At 44.8% G+C, this 25,583-nt stretch overlaps 1 protein-coding gene across 1 annotated transcript in view; it reads right to left on the bottom strand.

The window, feature by feature from the left end:
- LOC147898932 (xylose isomerase family protein) overlaps nt 1-25,583 on the bottom strand; it is a 131,554-nt gene that overhangs the window by 31,939 nt on the left and 74,032 nt on the right. The window contains exons 16-19 of the mRNA XM_087377898.1: nt 20,001-20,041; nt 19,772-19,871; nt 7,524-7,595; nt 7,345-7,422 (exon numbers count right to left, since the gene is read on the bottom strand). Coding sequence (XP_087234024.1) covers nt 7,345-7,422; nt 7,524-7,595; nt 19,772-19,871; nt 20,001-20,041 — 291 coding nt within the window. The remainder of the gene's footprint in view (nt 1-7,344; nt 7,423-7,523; nt 7,596-19,771; nt 19,872-20,000; nt 20,042-25,583) is intronic.

Raw genomic sequence — 25,583 nt, 5'->3', positions numbered from 1 at the left:
TCAGGTTTTAACTCTTAGCTTGCCCAATCCACAAGGAAGAAGCCTGCAACAATCACCACTTACATCCAACATTAGAGGCAAGCACTAGTTTCTAGAAAGACGTAGAAACAACATGAAATAGTGCTGTAAAAGAGATAAACTTGACAATACAGGCTCCCTTCGTGACTTGACCCTTTTGTAGATGAAGTCCTTGATGCCTCTGAAGCTACCTTGGGTGAGGAGAGTGTGGAAATGGGGCTGGAATGAGAACAGCTTAGAAAAACAGCCTATAGGCTAGAGAGAGAAAGCCTTTATGGAGTGATAGTTGTAGAGAGAGTGCCAATGCTGATCCCAAGAGAGGGGATGTAAGAAAGGAGCAGCTGCTGTCCCAAAGGTGCACAGAAGGGCAGATTTCTGCAAGGGAAATGGGCTGGAACAGTAGAGAGAGAAATTCTGCAGTAGAGAGAGAAAGGCTGCAGCAGGAGAGAGAAAGGGACTGTGGCTGCTCCAGGCTAGGAGAAGGAGAGAGGATGCTGCTGCTGTTCCAGAAGAGCTGAGAGGGGGCAGATTTTTGGAGACGAGGGGCTGGAGCTGTAGAGAGAGAGTGTGCTGCTGTAGAGAGAGAAACTGCTGCTGAGGTGAGAGAGAGAGAGAGAGAGGAGTTTTTTACTTCGTAGCAACAATGCCAAGAAGCCTTAACAGGCTTATCCGAAGCGATCCACAGGGATCGAACACACACACACCACGACGAGAACCAGAGCCTCAACCACCAAGACCCACGCGGGTTTTATAAACTTGATGGGGAAGGATGGCTTATACATGAGAGAGAGGAGTTTTTTACTTCGTAGCAACAATGCCAAGAAGCCTTAACAAGCTTGGGGAGAATGGCTTGGGGAGAAGCTGGCTGCACCCAACGAGCTGGAGAGGTTCTGCTGCATCAACCAAAAGGAGGGAGAAGAAAAGTGACGAATTTTTCATGTAGGGAAGGAAGGGGAGAGGCCTTCTTTTATAGGCTCAGCCCCCCCCCCCCCCCGGCCTAGAGTGGAAGGTGGACACTTGTCCCAGATTTTTGGTGGGCTGCAGTCCCAAAGAGGACAGCCCACAACCTGCCCCAAATCTACTAGATTTGGGGCCAGACACTTGGCCTGCATGCCCTGCCACTTGCCATGCATGATGCCACATGTGTGGGACAGGTGGACTGACCTGCCAGCTCAGATTCCATGTTGGCAGTCTACCACATGGAACTCCCAAAAACCCTAAAATTTCAAAGTTGTTAGAATTCAATTCTGATCACACCCACGGGTTCCTAACAGCTTGGACTATCTATTGACGTACTCTAAGGCCATAATTGAGCCATACTGAGCTCATTTGTTTGTCGTCTTATCTTGTATCTCCATTACTCTTGGCATGCTGCCAGGCCCACACCCAAAGCTCAGGGAACATTCTCTTGAATGGTTCCTAGGTCAGTATGCAATATGTGCATTTGATTGGTCCCATGTTTGGGTACTCAGGTGGGGTGTGGTTTCCAGATGTCCCTCTCAAAGAGAGGCCATCACTCTTGTGGGTCACTAATGCCCATAACCCCAAGCAAGGGGGTCCACCCTCAAATGCTAGACCTAGTCCCCATTGACCGTAACTGAACAGTAGGAAAACATTTCATTTCTTAATAAGCATATTATTGAAAAACAAAAAGAAATAGGACCAAGCAAGTGGATACATGTTGTTGAAGCAGGATGACATTCCCTCCGTCTTTCATTCGGTTGTCCTCAACTGAAATGCTTCCTCATAAGCATCCACGATTTCAGGACACTCCTAAAATGTAGCTCTGTCCACCCATTGGGCATCGGTGGATGGGAGCCCTCTGAACTTCAAAAGGTACATCTTGCGAGTCGTGCCTCGACGTCCCGTAGTGAAGTTATGCAGAATAATTTGCTCTGGGATCAACAAGATCTCAGTGTCCTCTACTTAGGTGCATCGTCCAGTGTGGGCTTGGGGGGCAGAGGAGTTCCCCACCAAGATCTAGTTCTACCATGACCACTTCCTGAGGGTCTCGGGGCATGGTCTCGTCATCAGACCTCAGTACCTCGAGGATAGGAAAGTCTCACATGCATTGAGGATTGCCATCGGTCAGTTGCGAGTCTCGTCACATCAGCTGAGGATCGAGGCAGGGAGAGCTGCAAACATACCTGGAGAGCAGAGGATCTGCACACTATGCCGGATGGAGGAGATTGAGATAGAGGAGCACTTTCTATGTGTCTGTCCAATCTTCTACGAGATCCGAGGGCGATATCACTGCCTCTTTTAGGAGGGGCATGGTTTTGGCCCACTTACATGGCTGATCCATTTTCCCGATCAGGTTTGTGTTGGGCTCTATCTAATTGAGATGCGACGACAGAGAGATATATTGATGCAACAAACAAGAGAGCAGCAAGGATTGATGCCACAGTTCACCGAGATCGACAGAGCACAGACACTTGTTACAGAGCATCTAAGTCAGCTGCCAATGAGGCTGAGGGAGAGGAGCTTCATAAGATGAGAGCATCATGGATTAGCGGTGGAGTCACCGCCACGATGCTGCCAGACGAGAGACGCATGCCACGTGCGGCACGAGAAGGGACCAAAGCACGCATGATCGAGGTTCGGTCTATTTCAGCCCTCCTCAGAGGTGACTGCCAAAGACAAGTCGTCACCCTTGACGTAGCCCACCGGATCCAGAGATTGAGGAGACCACGCCCTCCACCGCGTCGAGAGATAGCTCGACAGAAACAGATACGAGTCACATCCATCAAAGTGCCACCAGGTTACCTGGATATATGGAACCTGGGCATGTACTAGGAGTGATACATACACACACACACACAGAGTTCCTCCCATAATCTTGCATGCGCTTGCGAGCACATGCACGCTTTTTTTGGGGGTGAAAATGCACATGCACACACAAACCAACTTCCACTCAGTTATGCACTCCCCTCCTCCGCCCCCACTCTCACATCCCCCTTTTCTCTCTACTCACTCTCGCACATACACAAGTTCTCCTTGACACTCATATACTCACTACATTCTCATTGAGGAGGCTAGAGCATGGAGACATATGGTTTTATTGCTGCTTTGTGGATTTCATCAAGACTTTTGACACAGTGCCGAGAGCTCGCCTCATTAGACGCTTGTAGAATCTAGGGTACAGTCAAGGGATCATTTGGGTAGTCATGGTACTTTACGAGGGGGTTCAAAGAGGGTTTGAATGACTATAGGGTGGACAGAGGAGATCGGGAGGAGTACAGGATTTTGGATTTTCAACCTTAGGCCAACATAAGTTACCATGGCTTGCCCTATCCATATCCATGACATTAGTAGTTGAGGGTGATCAGGGATGTCAGTATGCCCGTATTGCTGGGTGTTGGAAGCAATGGAAGCTCAAAAATGAAAGCACAATGGAGAAAAACGAGATGCTGTAATAGATTGCTGTAAAACTGAAGTGTGGAGGCTAACAAAACCCTAGGGCTAACTGCCCTAACTGGCCTAAGTGTCCTAACTGACCTAGATGGTACATAAACTAACTATACCAATAGTCCTAGCTCACTATAACTAGGCCTACAAGGCTCATACCAAGGTATAAGTGGCATCTATGGATAGCCCATGAAATAGCCTACAAACCCCCCTCCATAATATGGGCTGAAGTATCATGGACATGGCTCAGGATACCTAAATATCTAGTGTCATGGTTGCACATGTTCGTCCCGTAGGATATAGCAACCAATGACTGTACAGAGTACAACAGATCAAGTTACAAAAGGTACTAAGTTATGACTGTACAGAGTACAACAGATCAAGTTACAAAAGGTACTAAGTTTAAAGCTTGCTGAAAAGCCTCAAACTTAGGTCGAGGTAGAGCCTTCGTAAAAAGATCTGCCAGGTTGCCTTCAGTGGGAACATAAGACAACTCAATATCACCTGCTGATAATCGCTCTCTGACATAGTGATAGTGAACCTCAATGTGCTTTGTGCGAGCATGGAAAACTGGATTCCATGCGACAGCCAAAGCACTCTGACTATAAAAGCCGCTCTATACTCAGCTTCACAGCTAGAACTAGCAACTGTACTCTGCCTCTTGCTGGACCAAGAAACACATGAAGTACCAAGCATAAAACAGCTGCCACTATGTGACACACGAGTGTTAGAACAACCAGCCCAATCACTATCAGTGAACCCATGCATGACAAGTGAAGTATCAGCCCCATAAAGAAGGCCTAAATGCTCAGTGCCTTTAAGATATCTGAAAACACGCTTCACGGCATGCCAATGGTGTATAGATGGGCTGTGCATATATCTGCTCAACTGTGAGATAGCACACTGTAGATCAGGTCTCGTATGGCATAGGTAAATCAAACAGCCAACTGCCTGCTGATAGAGAGTGACATCACATGTACCGCTGCCATCCTCAAAAGAGAAGTGAAAACCAGTGTGGACACTGGCTTGCAATCCTCAAACTGAAGACGCTGCAAAAGCTGTCCAATGTACTTGGATTGTGACATCAAAATGCCCCAGATAGTAGTGCAGAAGACCAAGATCAGACATAGCAAATGTCTGCTGCAAATCAATTTTAAAATCTGCAATTTGCTGAGCATGTGTCCCCTCCTCCTGAAGAAGAAGAGCAACAAGCTGGTCAAATGAGAAATGATTGGCATCACCCCCTGCAACCAACCTCAATGTAGTAGCAAAGCCTTGATATGAATCAGACAACCCAGCAAGGGTATTAGAAACCAGCTGAGAATCAGGCATAATCTCATTAATATTGGCCAACTACTCTTTCAAATCCTTCACATTAGTGAGATAGGCATCCATGTTAGCATCCTCATCAAGCTTTAAATATTTCAACTGTCTGCGGAGATAGGCGACCCTCGCCTCATTCCGCACCTGATACAAAGATGCAAGCTGATCCCATGCTTGCTTAGTTGTCTTGCAAGACCAAATATGAGGGATAATAACCCGTTTCACTGAAAGATCAATCACGGCATGTGCATTGGCATCATGACCATCCCACTGAATTTGCTCCTGTGAAGGAGGCAAAGCACTTGGAGCAGGAGGTGCAGGAGTCCTGGATGTAGCAGTAGAACCATCACCTGAAGAAGCAGAGGTTGTAGGTGTAGCACCAGTAACAGTGCATGTAGGCATGGCCTCAAAACCCGAAACAATATGCCATAGATTCTTGGCAACCAAAACATGTCTCATCATGTATGACCACATGGGGTAATTGGTGCCATCAAGCTTGTCATCGGCCCCAATCAGCCCAAACAAATCATCTTTGCTACCAAACATGGTGCTGAAATACAAGGCAAATGCACCAACTTGCAAAGCAAATGAGAGAAAGGCAACCTCTCAGAATCAAGTGCCAAAAATTTGCCCAAGCTTCAAAGCTTATGTCTGCAAAAGACTCTGCTGTCCCAAGGTGTACCTATTGCAAGAAAAATCTCCAAATGCAACACGAGGCCTTCCAAGGCAACACGAGGCCTTTCCAAAATGCAAATGAAGCAGAAATTGGAAAAAGCCAATGCAACAACGGCTTACCCAATGATGTACAGCAGTGACAGGCTCTGAAAGCGAGCAAATGAGGGCTGGAAATGAGAATTACAGCAAAAGAAGTACTCCCACGAGGAGGAGAGCACGTAGAAATGGAGAGAAGCTCGCAGCCCGAGGCAAAGGGATGCCAAATGAGGAGGGAAGGGCTCAAAGAAAAGTCCCCGGATCAATTCAGCAGCTCCAAATGCCGGCACGCAGCTCGAGGGAGCTCCCAAATGCTGGCACGCAGCGCAAGGCAGCTCTGAAATGCTGATTCGAACCTCAAAGCAGCTCCCAAATGCTGGCACACAGCTCGAGGCAGCTCCGAAATGCTGATTTGCACCTCGAAACAGCTTCAAAATGCTGGAAAAGCTTCGATTTGGCTGGCACGCACCCCTAGACAGTTCCGTACAGCAGGAAACAGCACCAAAATGCAGGCACTAACTTCAACGCTGGTCGAAACAGTCTTTTGGTGCATTAAATGCAGGCGCAGCAGGTCCGTAAAGCCTGTACGGACTGTACGGATGGCCGTGCAATCACACGTGCGAATTAAGTGAGCCATACAAACTGTACGGATTCCGTACAGCAGGTAGCTGCCACACGTGCGAGGTAGCCTACACGTATACACAAACAGTTTGAGATCCTAAGACTCCGATTATACCCCTTTCAATATAGCCTTGAGGCCCTCTCTATTCCGCTCACTTATCACAAGGCTCACTAGGTTATTCGGGAGGATCTCATACAAATATGCTTTGAATAGGACAGCAAACTAGAAGACACAATGTTTGCAACATGATTTTTGCACTTGAACTTTCCTCTACAAGAACCTCTTTTGCATCTTGTCCACCTCCTTTGTGATTTGTTTGATGGGCCATGTTCCCACACGGAGCATTTACAAGGATGATCCATTGAAGACAATTCAAGAAAGAACTAAACCATTTACATTTGTTTGCATCAGAGAGATCTTTTCACGCATTAGGACCCTCTTTTCAACGCACAGGTTCTGTCCATCAATATTTCACATTCAGTCCCAGATCATTGGACATAGAAACCACAACCACAATTCTTATTTGAGAGTCATGCCATCTCCCTTCTCTTTGATCTATCATTGTTATCTTTTATAGGTCACTCATTCCATTGCATATTTGAGCATTTGCAAACCTCACCCCAAGGCATGGAATCATTTTAGTAGGATGCCTTTGTCCCTTGATAAGAGGACAACATTCTATGCATACATACACTGCAATAATGCATGCCGCTCAGTGGATACTATGTTTTCCTAGCTTATCCAACCATCAATCTCACTGTCAAAAGTCCCAAAGGTCTAGCCAATTCAGGCCAACCCGTTCATACGAGCCAAGGGTAGCATTTTCTTTGGGTACCTGGATATTTCCATTATCCATAAGGTTGTATTCTGCATTGAACTCCACAATACAATCCTGTAGTGCAATCCCGTTACCAATTCCCTGACTTTACAGACCAAACAATTTTTTCGTTGAACCACATGCCCATATGTTTCTGTAATCTTGCTTGTTTGCCGCCTCAGTTTATAATTGAGTTGTCCCATTATTCTTCCAGAAAAGACATAGAGAGACAGAGATGAAGAAGAAGAGCTTATTCATGTCTCAATCAACCAAGATGGGTATAAGATAGAGAGCGGTACAATATGTGCAATGCCAAAGCTAGAGTCTAAGTGCTTCTGCATCTCACCTCATAGACACAATGATGAGAGAGAGAGAGAGAGAGAGAGAGAGAGGTGCAAAAGCATGCACTGAGTTGTGTGTTTTCTGTTAGTAACCAGTTACACACCTGCTTTCCAGAAGTGAGGGATGGCTCTGCTGAGTTTAATGCTTCTTGTTCAAGCTCTTCAAAGCCCATCTTGCCATCCTGCAACAGGGCTTACGAGATTAATTTACAAAGAGAGCCACCGAGGAAAACATGAGTACATTTCCATCCATATTTTTCTAGAGCGAATCTATGTAATTTACCTTGATGGCTCTTCCAAGAGGTGAATCAAAGCTTGCATAACGGTTTTCCACTAGAGTTGTCAATGCTCCATCCTAAAGCAATCAGAGAAACTGTCATCTCAGCAAAATAAATCCATGTCCACACAAGACTGAGATCCTGACAAACCAAATCATAATATACAGCTAAAAATACTTATAATAAGAAATAGATCCCAGGGATGTACAGGCAATCTAAGTGCAAACAATCTTGTTGAACAGAAACCATGTTCATCAGGAGAAATCGAACCAAGGAGGATAAAACCAGCAGAAAGTTAATATAAGAAGTAACCGTTTGGATGGAGCTCTTACATTCCTCATGTCTCAGTTCCCATATCTTTTCTGCTTCAGGCAGATTAGTTCTATCTGTGATAGTATTCTAACTTTTTGTGCTGTCATGAATGCTAGCTGCTTAGTCTTTGCTTTTGCGCATTCGCTCTTGATATCACCCTTCTAACTGGACTTCTTTTCTCTTCTAGCTTCTTTGTTCTCTATCAACTGCACCTACCCATGGTTCCCATTACCCCAGGCCCAACTTGAGCCTTCACATTCTCCCTCTACTCTTGCTCTAATTTTTTTCGATTGACCCTCCCCTTATTTTATTTACCTTTCCACTCCTCAATGGCTTATTTATCTCACTCTAACCATATTAATCCCTATGTCACTCCTAGCGAGGCCGACAACCATGTATTCACACCTTTCTGAGGGGGTGACCTCTTGGTGACAGATTGGAGGGGATTTGAAAGGCTCCAGGTGATTATGGGGTTTAGGATGACTTGGATTAAGCCCACAATCCCTCATCAGATTGTACAGGCAGAGTTCACCATGACAATGCTTCAGATTGATGCTATCTTCCAGACGGTGACGTCTCTTCATGGGTCTGGACTTTGCCTAGCCAGAGATTACTAGCACACTAGTCATCCAAGAGACTAGCAGATAGTGGGTGTTAGCACCACATGGTATGCACGCGTATCCAGACGGTTCGCCAGTCAGGGTATTCACATGGACCAACTCCTTGCCTTTCATTATAGCTTGGATGCACCGGACCCCCTGATCCCACAAGATGAGATCAACCACATCATACAATTAGATCTACTCTAGCTCTATACACTACAAACTTTTTAGGGGGGCGGGGGGGGGGGGGGGGGGGGGGGGAAAGGGGCTAGTAGTTCCCACCAAGATCCAATTTTACCGCGACCACTTTTTGTTGAGTATCAGAGGATGGAATGATCATCAAACCCCAGTACCTAGAGGGCAAAGGATTTTCACATGCACTGAGGATTGCCATTAAACAGATGCAAGTCTCATCCCACCGCTGAGGATTAAGGTAGGGAGCAGGCACCCAGAGATAGCGGATCTGTAGGACTATGCATGCTGAAGGAAGAGGAAGGGCTCTCGGCTTTCGACCACTTTCTCGGCTGATCCACTTCCATAACCAGGTTTGCATTGGCCTCTACTTGATCGAGAAAGAGAGACCCTATTAAGGCAAATCAGGCAGCAGTAGGAGATGATAGACAAAGCACACCACCACGTCATGGACTTCTACGCACTTGCGTCAGCCCCAAAACATAGTGGAGTGGAGGAGGTAGCTGCAATGAGGGTAGAGTGGAGTAGTGGGAAGAGGATGCAGGGAGCTACGGAGCCAAAGATGCAGAGACCACGCACGATACAAAGGGTGACCAAAGCACATTAGATGGAGGTTCAGCCTATCTCAGCTCTCCTCATGGGGACCGTCCGAGCCGAGGTGTCACTCTTGATCAGAGAGACATTCCAAGGACACAGAGACGAGATTCTTCGCTGCTCATCGAAGAGCCACCATGGCGCCTAGATATATATTTTAAGCACTAGTTTTTTAGTGTTTGAGATTTGTTTTGAGATTATTAGCATTATCATAGTACCTTAGTGAGCCCTTTGCTTCAGCCCATAGTGGCTTGTATGAGTTGGCTTTCTGTTTGCACTTCGTCCTGAGGCCTCCCGTAGATGGTAATATTTCTTTCTTTCTTTCCTCTCCTCTCGTTCTCTTCATGCACCTTTGGTTGCTCCCACGGAGGTAGCCTATCTCAGCTCTCCTCATGGGGACCGTCCAAGCCAAGGTGTCACTCTTGATCCAAGAGACGTTCCGAGGACACAGATACGAGATTCTTCGCTGCTCATCGAAGAGCAACCATGGCACTTGGATATATATTTTAAGCACTAGTTTTTTAGTGTTTGAGATTTGTTTTGAGATTATTAGCATTATCATAGCACCTTAGTGAGCCCTTTGCTTCAGCCCATAGTGGCTTGTATGAGTTGGCTTTCTGTTTGCACTTTGTCCCAAGGCCTCCCGTAGACGGTAATATTTCTTTCTTTCTTTCCTCTCCTCTCATTCTCTTCATGCACCTTTGGTTGCTCCCACGGAGGTGGAATCCAAGATCCAAGTGCCAATGTTATCAAGTAGACAAGCTTATATGCTAAAAAAAGGACATAGTCTCAAATTAGTATAACAACTTAAAATACATATGCAGATTTCTACTAAGCTGCTTGGGTCCGAAGGGGAGTGCAACGATTTCAAACACACCAATAAAATAGGAAGCAAGCAATAATTGTGATCATAAGCTATGCTTAGGCCTGTTGATCGGATGTGGATAAAACACGAATGCGACACTATTAAAAATGAAATATATTAGTTCCCCCTCACAAAATAAGAGCAAGAAATAAAAATCTGTGATCCCTACATAATACATCATGTGGAGAGTGCAATGCGATTCAGCCAAAAAATATGGAAAATTAAAATCAAAAGATATGACAAATTGAAACAAGTACAAAATCCCAACACCAATGTCATGACCCTTCAAAGTTAACAATGTAACCACCTTGTCTTATGTATCCCATTTATGGTGATTACATGTGGATTGTATGTTTCATTTACATTATGCCTATGTTGTGTGTTTGGCATTTACTTGATATGATGAAAGATTTTCTTTGCACTTTCAACAATGTACCATTTGGATAGTGCCTAGTGCATGGTTGGCCATTTTATCCATGCATAGAAGCATAAATTTGAGTTTCATGCTGAATTCCTTTACTTCTGCCTTGTCATCCAGTGGAGGCATCCTTTTACAGACCTCTAACATTGCCTTTATGGATCTCTTCAAGTTTTCTTCTTGTCATCCTATAGACAGAAAAGGACTCCCCAATATGACGAAAAACCAAGATGATGATCAAGATACCTTGCTGTTCTTTCGAGCCCAGAAAGATCAATGTCAACCGTGAAAATTCATGGTCCCGCTGTGTCACATCTACTTTCGTCTATGGAATTCTGTCGAAGCCTTTTCTATCAACTTCTTTAGTGTTGCGGTGGTCCTCTAGTATAGCTCGAAGTGGGCTACGCAAAAAATCCCTTTCTCTTCATTCTGTTATCCTGCTTCTTGTCCATGTTTTTTCCTTCCGCTCCCTGTTCTGAGGCTTCGATGTGAAGTTTCTTTCTTCCTTTATTTTAAGGAGGGGGATGGGTTGATTTTGGAGGCTCGGTATTGGGGTGGGTAGAGGGTATCATGAGGGAAGCATAGAGGCCAAGGGGGATTGAGTGTCATTCAACGAAAGGGAAGTGGTTTGCTAGGTTATTTCTGCTTTGGCAACAGTTTGCCAGTCCCTGTTTGGATAGCTACCGAATTAGTGAGACCTTCAATGCCACATGGTCAGGTGAGACAGTTGCTCCCTAGAATTTCTTAGTGCTAATTTGATGTTCAAACTCCATTGTTTAATTTTTGAGCCTTTAACTTTCATAGGTTTTAGACTGTAGCTAATTAGTAATAGCTAATGAGAGGCATAATGGGTCTCTCCTTTATATAATTTCATGGCTGACAACAACCCAGGATCCTACATCACACGCAACTAATTGGGATGACTATAGTAATTGAACAAAATTTTATGTGAGAAAAAACCAAACCTAAGTTACAACACGATTGGATGAGTGTGCATAGGGGCATCTTGGGATCTAACCTCATACCTTGGGGACCCTAGGGGGGCACCAATAGTGCCCAAGGAAGTCTCATGTTCCAAGGATGCCATGCTTTGGAGAAATGCATCTAGAGCCACATAACGTATGCCCACTACCAAATATAAAACTGAATTATAAATGGTCAAAATGGCTAGCCTCAATCGTAACCAAGAATCTAGGGCAGATCCATAAACGCCCCCAAAAAAAGTGTAACATGTGTTGATGACTTATGTACTTGTCTTTGGGTTAGATGTGCATGTCTAACCAACCTTGATATCCTTCCCATCTTAGAGATGTGTGGCCTTTTTACTTTGAAGATGAGGAGAAATAGAGAAGACTTATCATGACATAAAGAATCAGGTATCACATACACACTTGTCACATCAAGAGTCGAAGGAGGGGAGGAACATGAGATGGGGACAACACAAGTAGGTCCAAGGATCAAAAGCCTATATAAATAAAGCACATGTGTACACACCGGCTCAACTATCACACAAAAGGGGATCCATATTAATGCATCCAAGACATTGGTGGTAGCACGGTTCATACAAGCCTGAGAGAACCATTAGGTTGCCACCCTTCAAGGACAAAGGATCAATGAAGTAGCAGGACAATAGGCCAACAAAAATAAATCATAGTCATGCTCCCAGGCCACACTCTCCACACTCGTTCCAACATCTCTATGTATTACGTCATAAAGGGACTAACCATGGTCTAACTAAGATGGGGTTATAGCCAAGACAATCCATAATCTATATGGATCTAGAATTTAAGGGCAGTCTAACTTATATGTTGGAAATAGCCAAACTTTCCAATATTGGTGTAGGTGGAGAGTTAGGGCATAGCCTGACATCAGTTTGCAGCAGGCTAGCATGGATGAAGTCTAGATCCTAAGGGGAGAGATGTTCTAGTGGCTAATTCGAGAGAAGCAAAGTATTTAGGACACAGCACCTCTAATTAGAGTTCTATGCATATATAGCAAAGCTAGGCTTATAAATATAACACCTGACAACTCAATGTTTGGAATGCCTCGGGTATCGTTGTCCCCGAACATATGGCCTTGTTGACCAAGAGTCATAGTCTAATGGAACAACCTATAGTATGGGACACATCCTAACTATCAAGCTTCATTAGTGGTCCTAGAGCTAAGCTTGGAGGTGCTTCAATATGCTAAGCTTGCTCGCTATCCCTTTTGGGATGTGTGTTATCACGTTTAGAAAATTCGTGGTCACCTCTACTTAAGGTCGTTATCCCAAATATGAAACCCAATATTGTTCCATGGTCCTTGACATATATAAAAGATCACCCAAAGCTAGATTAGCACGATACATCCAACTCTATTGTATCAGCAACTCAACCTGTCTTAACTTCCACGGCATCGTGTTCATTTTCACCCTCGTTGTATAAGATGATGGACACACACACACACACACACACACACATATACCATCATAAGACTACAATATATCCAATCTTACAAATTGTAATTTTTGGCCTACCCTCGTAGAAGGGGAGGTCTTCGTAATGAAATCGATCCAACAGAAATGAAATTAGGTAATTTTTAAATTTTTGTTCGTTAATTTTTTGATTGGCTAGCTTTTCTTAGTAGTTAGCATTATTCTTTTTTGGTCATTCACTCTTCCTTGTTTCTCTCCTCTTCGTTCGGCAGGCCCGTTGAATACGATTCACCTTGTTTATAGAACACACAAAGAACAAAGGAAAGAAGGGAGTTTGTAAGTGACTTTAGACAAAATTATAACTACATGAGAAAATTTTTAAAAATTAAAAATAAATAAATAAAAGTTTAAACATAAAAATAACTTCACCAGAAAAGCTACGCTTATGTTCTCATTAGTACCCAAGCATAACCTACCATTTGGTTTAAAAAGATTCCAAAACTCTTGGGTAAACTCACTGCTTACTATGAGCGTTAAAATCCCAACCAAACAACAAAAACTTTGATGGTAAAAAGGAAGAGAAAAAACAAAAAATAAGAATAGGAAATGCAAAGAAAGAGAGAGAGAGAGAGAGAGAGAGAGAGAGAGAGAGAGAGAGAGATTAGGTTAAATTTCCACCACAACACAACCTGACCCCAAAACAGGGTGAAGAAGAAGAGCAAAACAATAACTCTAACAACTGTGCTAACAAAAGGGAACAAAGATAAATTAACATACAAATAAGAAAACAAATGAAACACCCACGCCAGCACAAGGAAACAATTATTATCATTATTTCTATCAATTCTTTATTTATTTTAATTTTAATACAATAATACATAATAAGGGAGTGGGAGGAAAAACACAATGAACAAGTTTTGCATGCCTGTGCATGCGTGCACACACCCCCACACACACACACCTTTTTAAAAAAAAGTGAAATCCTTGTATGCTTATATTACAAGAAGCAGTTCCCAAAGAGGGGACACACACACACATATAGCATCTGCTTGAGCTCTTACAAACATGCTCATTGCTTCAGCCACAAATAAACACAAGCAAGTGGCAAGAGGGCATCCCTAGCGACCTGGTCTAGAAATCTGAAGCCTCTCTCTCCTTTCTCCTCCAATAAGCACCTGGCTCTGGGCTAATCTGCACAAGGAGAAGACCCCTCTAATCCCAGCATCTGAGAATCCAAAACGTGAAAGAGTGTCCTCCATCTACTCTATTGTAAGCTTTCTTGAAATCCAAAAGTGAAATGGCAAGCCTTTGAACACTTTGCATAGCCCAATGTGAAGCCTCTCAAATTATCAAAAATGCTTCAGCCATGAACAAAGCCCATCTGCGTATCATGCATGAGGTATGGAGGGATGGGCTCCAAGGGCGGATTGATAGCTCTGGCCAAAATCTTATAAAAAGTGCCCAAGAGCCTACATTAAGATATTAAGTTCCTTGATTTTTGTTGGATGAAATCAAAGGCCTTGCTTTTTAAATTTCATCCCACAAAAATCAAAATGGAAGGCTGATTTTTCAATTTTTAAAACTTTGCAATTATCCTTTTCATATCTATAATTGAGAACTTGTGAAAAAAGCTTTTGTATTCATGACTTCAAATCTTCCAAATCTATCTTAGTATAGAGTGTAGTAAATTCACATGTTTCAAGCAAAGATTGAAGTGCACTTCTTTTCTACACTTCGAGAGGAGTTTTAAAATTTTTATTATTGGTATAACACCCACTGAATCATTCAAAATCCAACTTAAATCTATTGATAACATCAGCCTCTCTAATAAGTTCTCCAAAGTTCATGGACAGTTGGTGATATGGCCTTGAAACAATAACTTAACCACTTTGAGACATCAGTTAGAAAAGTCTTACAAGCGTTGCAATGAATCTAGGTTTTGTAGGACATTTAAGAAACTTCCAAGCTGCAAAGAGATGAGGAAGATTTAAGGTGCAAATGAACCCAACAGATTTACAAAAGTTTTGATGTTTCAAAATCAAATCCTTTTGAGATATAGAACAACTAGCACATATCTTGCTGCAGATTAAACCACTCCTAGTAGCGATTGCAAATACAACTTTTGATAGGTGAAGGCAAAATTATTTGAGCGTTAGCCTAGATAACGTTTGTTGAAGTCTACGCAAGGATATCTCCTCCTCTGAAGAGAGAGAGCTACCATTATCAGAGGTGCGAACCAAAGGAACTTCTATTGGTTTTGTACAACTAGATTCAAAACTGTCGACTTCCAATGTGATAAGACCTTGGACCCCTAACGATTCTTCTACTTGGATAGAAAATATAAGAGTCCTTTCTCTATGGCAAGGACATAAGTATCAGCAATAACAGCATGCCCTAGAGAGCTATCAACAAAAGGATAACTTTTTATTAGTACAACAAGGGCTACTGAGAATGGCTAGTTTCCATGCACTGAAAGGTTTCTACCAATGTTTACATAATTAATGCCTTTTGTCCTAATGTTTTCATGTATTTCCAAGCAATCACAAGATGCTTCCAAAGTCCCCTAACCCAACGAGAAAGAGCACTCATAACTTGAGGTGACTTCAATATAGACCTTATCAAGACTGAGAGACGTAAATATAAGGACCGTAAAACTCTTTTCTTGTAATGGGAGCACTTTTTAAGACAAAGAACTTGAGAAATTAGACACTTCTCTAGCAATACCTTCAATTGAAAGCAATGTTGATTTCTTAAATTAAGATCTTGACAAGAGAAGTTTTCTATAGTATGTAGAAATTTAAAAGAGACTCAATTTATATCTTTTAAAAACCTTAATAGAAAATCTACCCAAAAACATAAGTCGATCCAAGAACTCTAACCTTCTCTTATAGTCTTTATAGGCAAAAATTATCCGGTTTGAGGAGTAAGAAGAATCACAAGAAACATGATGTATCTTTCTAGAAGTAGATGTAGCATTTCAAATAGGGGGATACAAGAAACATGATGCATCGTTCTAGAAGTGATGCAACATTTCAAATATCATCATTAGGGGAATGGGGAGAAGTAACAGGAATCACACACACACACACCCCATAGTTACCAGGGAACGGGAACGTTCTAAAATTTCAAGTGCCGGAACGGGAATGTTCCGGGAAGGGGGAACGGGGAAACGGGAACCAGAATGCCACGTCATCAATTCATATAAAAATATACCAATTATGAACAAAATGCGTAGATGGAGGGAGGGAGGGAGTAGATGGATGGAGGGAGGGAGTAGATGGAAGGATGGAGGGAGGGAGGGAGTAGAAGGATGGAGGGAGGGAGTAGTTGGATGGAAGGAGGGACTAGTTGGAGAGCTACTAGATGGAGGAGTCGGCGCGCTGAAGGAGGGAGAGAGCAGGTGGAGGGCTGCAGGTTGAAATGGTGGAAAAAAGGTGGCCGCCGCTCGCGGAACAAGGTTGAGGAGGAAACCCTAAACCTGGAACGCCGGGTTTAGGTCTGAAACGGCTTCCGGAACAGGTTTCGGGAACCTTGGAACGGGGTTCCCTGGTAACACCCTGGCTGGAACGTTCCAGACAGGTTCCGGGGGGTTCCAGGGTTCCCTCTTCTCTGGAACGGGGTTCCACACGTTCCGGATGGGTGAACGGGGTTCCTTGGTAACTATCTCACACACACACACACATTTTTTTGGTGAAAACTTCAAATGCTTTATACTACAAGGTAGCTATCCCAAAATCGGGAAGCTGAAAAAGTACATCAAGAGAAAATCTCCATGTATGACAAATATACATCACACACACACACACACACATTTTATTTTATTTTTGGGTGAAATTTTTGAATGCTTTATATTACAAAGTAGCTATCCCAAAATTGGGAAGCTAAAAGATACATAGCTAGAAAATACATAAAGAGAAAATCTCAGTGTAGGACAAATATACATCATTCTCTATATAGTGAGTTTGCAGGCAATCAAAAAGAGATTGCTGCAAAGAGCGACGAAAGAAAACAAATTTAGAAAAACTAGGATCACCATAAATCCCAAAAAGCCAGAAGAACCTGCCGAAAGTAGTATGAGGAAAGCGTATTCGCAATCTCTGCTAAAGAATGCCGATGAAGTCACATGTGTCAGGGCAGCGCCAGAAAATATGAGAAACAGACTCTCTGGGTGCCAAGCAACAATGACAAATAGCTGGAGCAACGTGCCGCCATGAGAGCAAGAGCCCAGAAGGAGAAATCCCCAATAGAATGCACCAGAAAAAGATCTGTTGTTGAAGAGGAAGCCTGGAATGCCAAATCTGCCTCAAGCGTTGCCGCCACCATTTGAGAGGACGAGTCAATCGCCATATTTGATTTGCTCGAGTTGACACCCAAGGTGGAGGCAATAGAACTTTATATAAAGAAGACACTTTAATGTGAGACAGCTTCAAAGGACGAATGGATGATTTTAATGGCAGAAGAGTCCAATCCTGAAGCCTGTCTTGAATTTCTAGAGGCGGAAACCGGCTGAAAAGAGTGAAGCATACGAGTAATAGCCTGCCATACAGGGCGATAATGCATCCCCAAGCCATATTTTCCAGCAGCCAATGGAAATGATAAAAGAGTTCCATCATCATGAATGACATCAACCACAGAGGAGTTTGAATTAAGGAAATATGATCGTCTAAGCTCCTGCAATGCCAATGGTGGAGAAAAAGCTCGTGACCAGTGAATACTTTCAGCTCTCAAGAATTGCTCCTCCAATAGCCAAAAGCAGGGGTGGTGATTTGAAGAAGCAAAAAACGCATCATAGCAACCCAAGGGTGATCCTCATGCAGAAATTGGAGCATCATTTCCCCCTTATGAGCAAGAATATGCACATGAATATTCAGAATATTCAATCCCCCATGCATTTTTGGCGAACGTAACTGTTGTAAAGGAAGTAAGCGCAAGCTTTTCTTGCCATGTTTTGAATGCCAAAAAATTTCCATAACAACGGACATAAATGAAGTAAGATTAGCCTTGGTAAAGAAGATCAAAGGCAAATAAAATTGGATATATGCCACCAAGATAGATTGCACAATTCGGAGCCGAGCATGTAGAGGCCAAGTAGCCAAGTGCCAATACTCAAGCTTCTTTTTTAGTTTTGCAAGGACCCAATCAATCTGTTGGCGGTGAGTAATCTTCCAGCCAAGAGGATAACCAAGATGACGGACTATTTGATTGGGTAGAAGAATTTCCCCTGGCCATACAAGACTATGCCAGTCTTTTGACTAGCCTTTTTATTCTTGTGATAAGCCGACTTCCCTTCTAAATTAAAACCTCTAGGAAAGAAGGTATATAAAGTTCTCATCCAAAAAACTTCTCGAGGCCTAGCTACCTTGAAAAATCCTTTCGAGGTAGCAAATTTTTATTCTATATGCTCAATAGGAAAACAAACATTGCTGCATATAATGGTTTCTAATCTTGAATCAAAGAACCCTTTTTATGAACGTTCCTAGCTTCCCTAACATGCTCTTGAAAATGAATGAAAGCAGTACAATAAGTTTGACCTAAATAAAGCATACTATACAATCTACTTGAAAGTGCACGAAAGCACTACGATAAGTGTGACCTATATAAAGCATACTACTACTATCTACTTGAAAACGCACGAAAGCACTACGATAAGTGTGACCTATATAAAGCATACTACTAGATAGCATAGATTACACAAGAGGTATGAATAGGACTACGAGGTTGAGGGCTGCAGAGATGTTTAATTTATTGAGAATCCTTATATCGTTAATTGTATAATGCACCCTAACCAATATCGACTTAAAATTAGACCAACTGACAGAACCTTCTCCAAAATCACAAAATATGTAGAAGTCATGTTTAAAATTTCAATAGTTAGGATGGTATTGAACACCAAGCTTGCCTGAGGACAAATGATCCGAGGTCAGAAAGGGTGGTGCTGACCACATCCCCCTCTTATTTAGCAGGGCTGCCGTTGAGCATGGGACCCTAAAGAGGATACATGTGAGAAATCATCGACAATAGCTTGCAATCAAGTGCCAGTGGCTTCTTCTAAGAATCCCTATTTAGTTCCCTCTCACACAGAGAACCTTTTAAGAATTTGCACAGGAAGCCCTTCGTCCAAGGACCCAAATAACCACAACAAAGAACAAGCTAGACAGGAAACAAAAAAGAAGGGAATGATAAGGAGGAAGTAAACAAGAAAAGCTTGGCAACCCAAGAAAACTCAGCCAGACTACAGAAAGCATAAACTAAGACATCAATGAAGAAGTTAAAACAAAGAAAGCAAAAGAGAAAGGAGACTCGGCAAGGACACGGTCCTCCTGAGTCAAACTTGCACCACACCTCTGTTGTACCTTGAGGACATGGTATTTGCACTGCATTGACTTTGTCCATAGGCCATCTTGGTCTTCTGCGGGTATTCATAAATGTTTCTCTCCTCTCTCTATACACATGCACACGCACACACAAATAAATATAGAATTTGAATCATTTGCATCTTCTGTTCAAATATCTTGTCAAAAAGGACCTTTGCACTGACTACACCTAGAGATTACTGTCCCCAACATCTGAAACAACATTCTTTTGTAGGAATGTTGAGCATATTAATAAAAAGACAAAAGACATTAAATCCAAACATTTGTTTTCCTATGACAAACCCTCCAAGGGAAGCCAATTCAGAAACAATGCCCATATTTTGAGTTTTGACTTAGTCATATAGGGAAGGTCAATGCTGAAAACCTAAAACTGAAATTCAAACAATTCAGGGTGGAGGAAGGGTCAATCACACAATCCCACATACTTACACTCTCATAGTCATGCTCTATTTTTGTTTACAAGCTTGAAATCTTTACCGTTACCTGCAGTATCCTAGCTGCATTACGCAACCCACGAGCCATTGTGTCCATGCCAACTATATGAGCAATGAAAAGATCTTCAACATCCACACTCTCCCTCCTCCTGCATAAAGCGACATAGGATTTGCCGTATCAATGTTTCCATTTTTTGTTGGGACAAGACACAACCTAAAACAGGCTGGTGAATTCCAAATAGAAACAAAGAAATAAAATTTAGAAGAACAAAACTCACAATTTTGCATCAAAGTTGAAGCCACCAGGAGCAATACCTTTCTGTCACATTTGAACAATCCCCCATTCATGAGAAATATAGATCTCTCTCTCTCTCTCTCTCTCTCTCTCTCTCTCTCTCTCTCTCGATTGAGGTTGGTAGGTTTACTTAATACATCTGGTTTTGGACTGTGTCTCCACCCTGCTGCTCCGCCTACCCGCCCAGCTGCTGTACCTACCCGCCTAGCTGCATCCACTGCAGTTCCCTCACCTACTTCACAGTCTCCAGATATCCATGCTGGTCTACAGTACTCTTCCTCTTCCCTCTCACCCCTCCCCCTTAGCCAACCCTCCTTCCAGTACTCTACTGGAATCCCCTCATCACTGGTATCCCCTCTTTTTGTTCACCTCACTCGATCACCACCCACCATTCAGACCCATCCCCCTACATTTGTGCTAGCCCCCTTCCGATCCGAGATTCTGAGAAGACTGGGCTACCCATTGGCTGACCCACCAGATCTTTGGTAGTCTCTTCTCATAGAGGTACACAACATTCGGGCACGTGAGGTGGAGTTGACCCGGTATGCACAGGAGCACACCCGTTTCACTCACGAGCAGGCAATTGTTTTCAACAGCAGGCCAGCCTCATACAGGATCTCAGACAGGATATTGGAGAGCTCAGGAAGGAGGTTTCTTCCTTGAGCGTGGCCTCAGGGGGTACACCGAAAGCAACAATGGAGGCCCAGATAGCCACCATGCAATCGGCCATAGCAGAGACTTCCAAATGGGTAGATGTGGTGAAGAGGGAACCTGCAAAGGCAACCGCTTCGGCTACCCTTTTGGAGCAGCAGCAGAGGGCCACTAAGGCTCTCAATATCAGAGTTTGAGGGATCCCACAGACAGAGATCTCTGGCGACCACGCTAGGGGTTCTTGATCATGATAATGTAGGAGCATGGCGAGTGGTGAGAGACCTCAACGGAGAGCAGCCTCTTTTTATACATTTCAGAGACACTCAAGCATGCCTAGCAACTTTACGCCGTAGAGCGGCCCTACGGGATCACCTCACTATATCGATGGATGAGGATTTGACTACTTTGCAGATAGAGGAGAGACGGGTTCTCTTGCAGCTGCAGGATGCGGCTTGCAAGAAGGGGAAGTGGGCAGTAGTGTAGGCTGGGCATAGGGAGGCGCGTCTATGAGACGCAAGATACCGAGACCCTCACTTGTACCATTTGGAACTGTAATGGTACCCTTTGGTCAGAGCCAGGAAATTTATCGGAATCCTACACAGGACGAGACATAGTCTTCTACACAGAGACACATCAGATCCCAGGGCCAAAGGTTGTGACTCCTCTCTAGCCCGATCCACTGCCTCCCAAGATGTGAAAATATTGTCCAGGATGTTGTGCTCTTGAAGAAAGCTGGTCTACGTGTCATGGATGATGTTGGTGAGATGAGGCCGTAACCGCAAACTCAAGACCTTAGCGAGGATCTTGTATGTGGTGTCAAGCAGGGTGATCGGCCTCCACTGTCAAATGTCTAACCTATCTCCCCCTTTCGGGATCAAACAAAACCATCCCTTGCTCAGGGACTGGGGAAGGAAGCCCGTGTCAAAGATCTCCTAGCAGGCTAAGCAAAAAGGGGTGGAAATGTTCTCCCAAAAGTTCTGGAAGAAGGCCGGAGTCAAGCCATCTTCGCCACAACACTTTTGGATCGGGAGGGCCTTAAGGGCTTCCTAGAGCTCCTGCCGTTATTGCTTTAATACCGTGTTAGAAAACATGGATCAAAATGCTCAACAAGAGAAGGAACACCCAAGGAGGTGGAAGAGAAATCCAAACATAGGAGTTGGATAACATTGGCTCTCTTCTTTTGCGAGGCTTCCATCCTCCTTGAGTGTTCCTTCTCTTGTTGAGCATTTCGATCCATGTTTTCTAGCATGCCATTCTCATAGGAGACCGCTAGAGACGAGTTGTCACTCTTGATATAGGCCATCGGATATAGAGGTCGAGTAGACCACGTCCTCTGCCACAGCAAGAGACAACTCGTAGATCCGGGATATCTTCGCAGCCCACCGGAGAGCCACCACGGTGCCGGTTTTGGTTTTTGAGTTTTAGTTTTTCAGTTTCATTTTGTTTTAATTGAGCTCTATAGCTCTTTAGCTTAGCTTAGCACAGCACTCAGCAAGGGCCCTAGCATGCCCTTTGCTTCAGCCCACTGAGGCTTGTATGAGTTCTTTCTCTTGATGTACCTCGTTCCATAGGCTTCTGAGGACTCCCGCGGATGTTAATCTCTCTCTCTCTCTCTCTACTCCTACGCTCCCTACCCCTACGCTCAGCCTCTCCCTACGCCCCCTACGCTCCCTATGCTCGGTCTACCTAGCCACCCCCTCCCTGCACTCAGCCTACGCTCAGCCTACCCCTACGCCCCCTACGCTCAGCCTCTCCCTACGCTCGCTACGCTCAGCCTACCTAGCCACCCCCCTCTCTGCTCCTCCCGCTCCCGCTTCAGCCCCTCGCTGCTCGCCACCTTAGCTTCTCCTTCGCCACCCTTTTTTTTTTTTAATTTAAAAAAAAATGTCCTCACCACCTTAGCCTCTCATTCTCCACCTCCTGGCTGCCTCTCCACCTCAGGCTTCCACCCTGCCTCGCCACCACCTCGCACTAGGCGTGCCTCCCATTATGGGGGGGGAGCCGGTGCTCCCGCTCCCGGTCGGACACTAAGACTTGCACCTCCAAGAGAAATGGGGAACAAAGCCAAGAAAGACGACCAAAAAAAAAAAAGAGCAAACGACACAACTGAAACTGGAGGATGTGAACACACGTTACAACCGAAGTGGACTCGGGGTAGACAGCAAGGCAAAGGCAGGACCCGCCTCAGCTTCTTCAGCCTCTATCTCTACCTCGACCTCAGCTCCCGCTACAGTTTCAGTTTCAGTTTCAGCTCCAGCCTCAGCTCCCTCTATCTCTATCTCTACTTCGACTTCATCCCCCGCTTCAGGCTCAGCTCCAGTTCCAATCTCAGCTCCCTCTACATCTACGATCAGTGGCATACTCATGCCCATGGCGCCGGTTGTTCCCTTCCCCTCCTCTCCTGTTGCAGCTCTCGCATCGCTTATGACCCCTACTTCGGAGGTGTCATACACTGTTCCGCATTACACTTCACTCTCCCCTCTCCCTCTCAGTCAGCCCACGCTCCCACACCCCATTGAGACTGCCTCATCCATTCCACTTTCATCTCCATTCCTCATCCAGTTCACCCAGTCACTGTCCAGTTTCCAGACTCAGTCCCACACTTTCATGCCACTGTCATCACAGTTTCAGCATAGACATGGGTAGGCTGATACACCACAGACTTGTGAGACCTTACTCATGGAGATACATAGTTTCCGTGAGCGTGAGATGGAGCTGACTCGCTTCGCACGGGAGCAGGTCCACTTCAACCAGCAGCAAGCTAGGGCCATTCAGGAGCAGGCGGGTCTTATTCAGGGACTCAAACAGGATATCATGCAGCTCCGACAGGAGTTCACAGCCATACACACTATCCCAGGGAGTACCCCGGTGGTCGAGGCACAGATTGTGAGCATGCAATCTACTATCGAGGAGACTTCCAGATGGGTTGATGTGGCCAAATGGGAACCCGCAAGGGTAATCGTTTCGGCTACCCTCATGGAGCAGCAGCAGAGAGCCAATAAGGCTCTCAACATCAGAGTACACGGGATCCCATGCACTGAGGCTACACCGATGGTAGATGCGACTGCGTTCATGGCCGCTACCCTGGGTGTGGCTGAGCATAGGATAGAGAGGGCATGGCGGGTGGGGAGAGATCCCAACCGAGAGCAATCCTTGATCCACGGTTCCATGACACTCAAGCACGACTTTCAGCTCTACGACGCAGGTCAGTCCTTCGAGATCAGCCAGCAATCTCTATGGAGGAGGACCTCACACCTCTACAGGTTGAGGAGAGGCGCTCTTTGCTGTAGCAACAACGGGATCAGGCCCGGAAGGAGGGGAAGTGGGTAGTGGTGCAAGAGGGACGACTTCTTACAGGCTCCCGTAGGTCACCTGCCCCCTCCCCTACATAGGGAAGCGGGGTCTATGAGACTCAGATATCCGAGACCCTGTCCTGCACCATTCGGAACTATAATGGTACCTTATGGTCAGAACCACGGAACTTCTCGGAATCCTATATACGCCACGACATAGTCTTTTATACAGAGACACATCAGAGTCCAACGCGCCCTCTTCCAATAGTCAGCTGATATACATGGGAGTCTGCCTACAGAGATGAGACGAGGGGTACAAGAGGAGTTGCACTCCTTTTCAGATCCACACTTTTGGAAACTATTTCAGTAGAGCAGAGAGATACACATTCCAGATTTCTTTCAATCCGGATTCGACACATGGACAGCCGGGATCTGTTTGTCGCAGTTTGCTACTTCCCCCCTGAGACCTCCCACTTTGCCAGAGATATCCGAGGTGATGATGAGACATCCCCATTTGCTGCTCTTTATTAGTCCATCGTTGACTTCTCTAGCTGCGGAGAAGTCCTCCTAGTGGGAGACTTCAACGCGAGGACAAGGGCCCGTCAGGTACCACTTCTTGACTTCAGAGATGATTCCACTCTACTGCCAGATATTGACCTTGAGGAGGCAGGTATGCTACGGGTTTCAGCTGACAGGCGAGGTCCATTCTCATCTTATGGACAGGCCCTATTATACCTTGGCAGGAAAGATGATCTCATTATCTATAATGGTCTTGACAGATGGCCCGCTTCAAGCGGTTTCATATGCTTTTCACATGGGGGGGGCTCCAGTGTTGTTGATTACATCATGGGATCCCCTGTCTTCACATCTCACATTACTGACTTCACTGTCGCACCTCTCCCCCCAGGGGCTGATCATACATACCTTTTCTTTAGCATCTCCACCCCCCTTCGCATAGCACCTTCCACCCCACTTAGTGCTTACTCCACCTACCACAATATACGCTTTAATCGGGATCACTCACCTTCTTACTCTGGCACCGTCTGTACATACTTCTCGCTTATATTGACTTCATACCCCTTTTAGAGGATCGTGCTGCCCTTGTCACAACACGAGGTTGCCATTCACGCTTTCCCCCACACCACCCGCTCCAGCCGCCCACCACCCCCTCGAACCGTACCCTGTAATAGTTGGTACGACCATGAGTGTAAGGCTTTACGCCGTCAACTCAGATTCGAAACCAAAAACAGTCTTCCGAGCACACCAGGTACGCTACGCGAATACCGTAGACTGGTATGAAGGAAGAAACTAGACTTCGTTCGTCGGAACGAGGAAGAGCTACTGAGCATTTTGTTTACTTCTGGCAAAGATTTCTAGAAGGACGGTCCCCTCCGCCACTCACTCACACTTAGATCTGATTTGATTATGCAAGCACACTTTATGACATCCCAAATCAGCCAGTCCCCAATCTCTCACACATGCCTCGCCCCACATCCTGCACCCTCTTCACTAGAGGAGGGGTAAAGGATGCCGTAATGAAACTTTATAATGTCCGAGCGACGGATCATGAGAGGTTATGCACTGAGTTTATTGCATATGGGATTAACCTCCTAGCCCAGATC

This window comes from Dipteris shenzhenensis, chromosome 8 (assembly GCF_047967505.1).
Source record: "Dipteris shenzhenensis isolate YYH24624 ecotype China chromosome 8, Dip_SZ_1.0, whole genome shotgun sequence".
Classification (NCBI taxonomy): domain Eukaryota; kingdom Viridiplantae; phylum Streptophyta; class Polypodiopsida; order Gleicheniales; family Dipteridaceae; genus Dipteris; species Dipteris shenzhenensis.
This window is presented reverse-complemented; position numbering and strand designations above follow the sequence as displayed.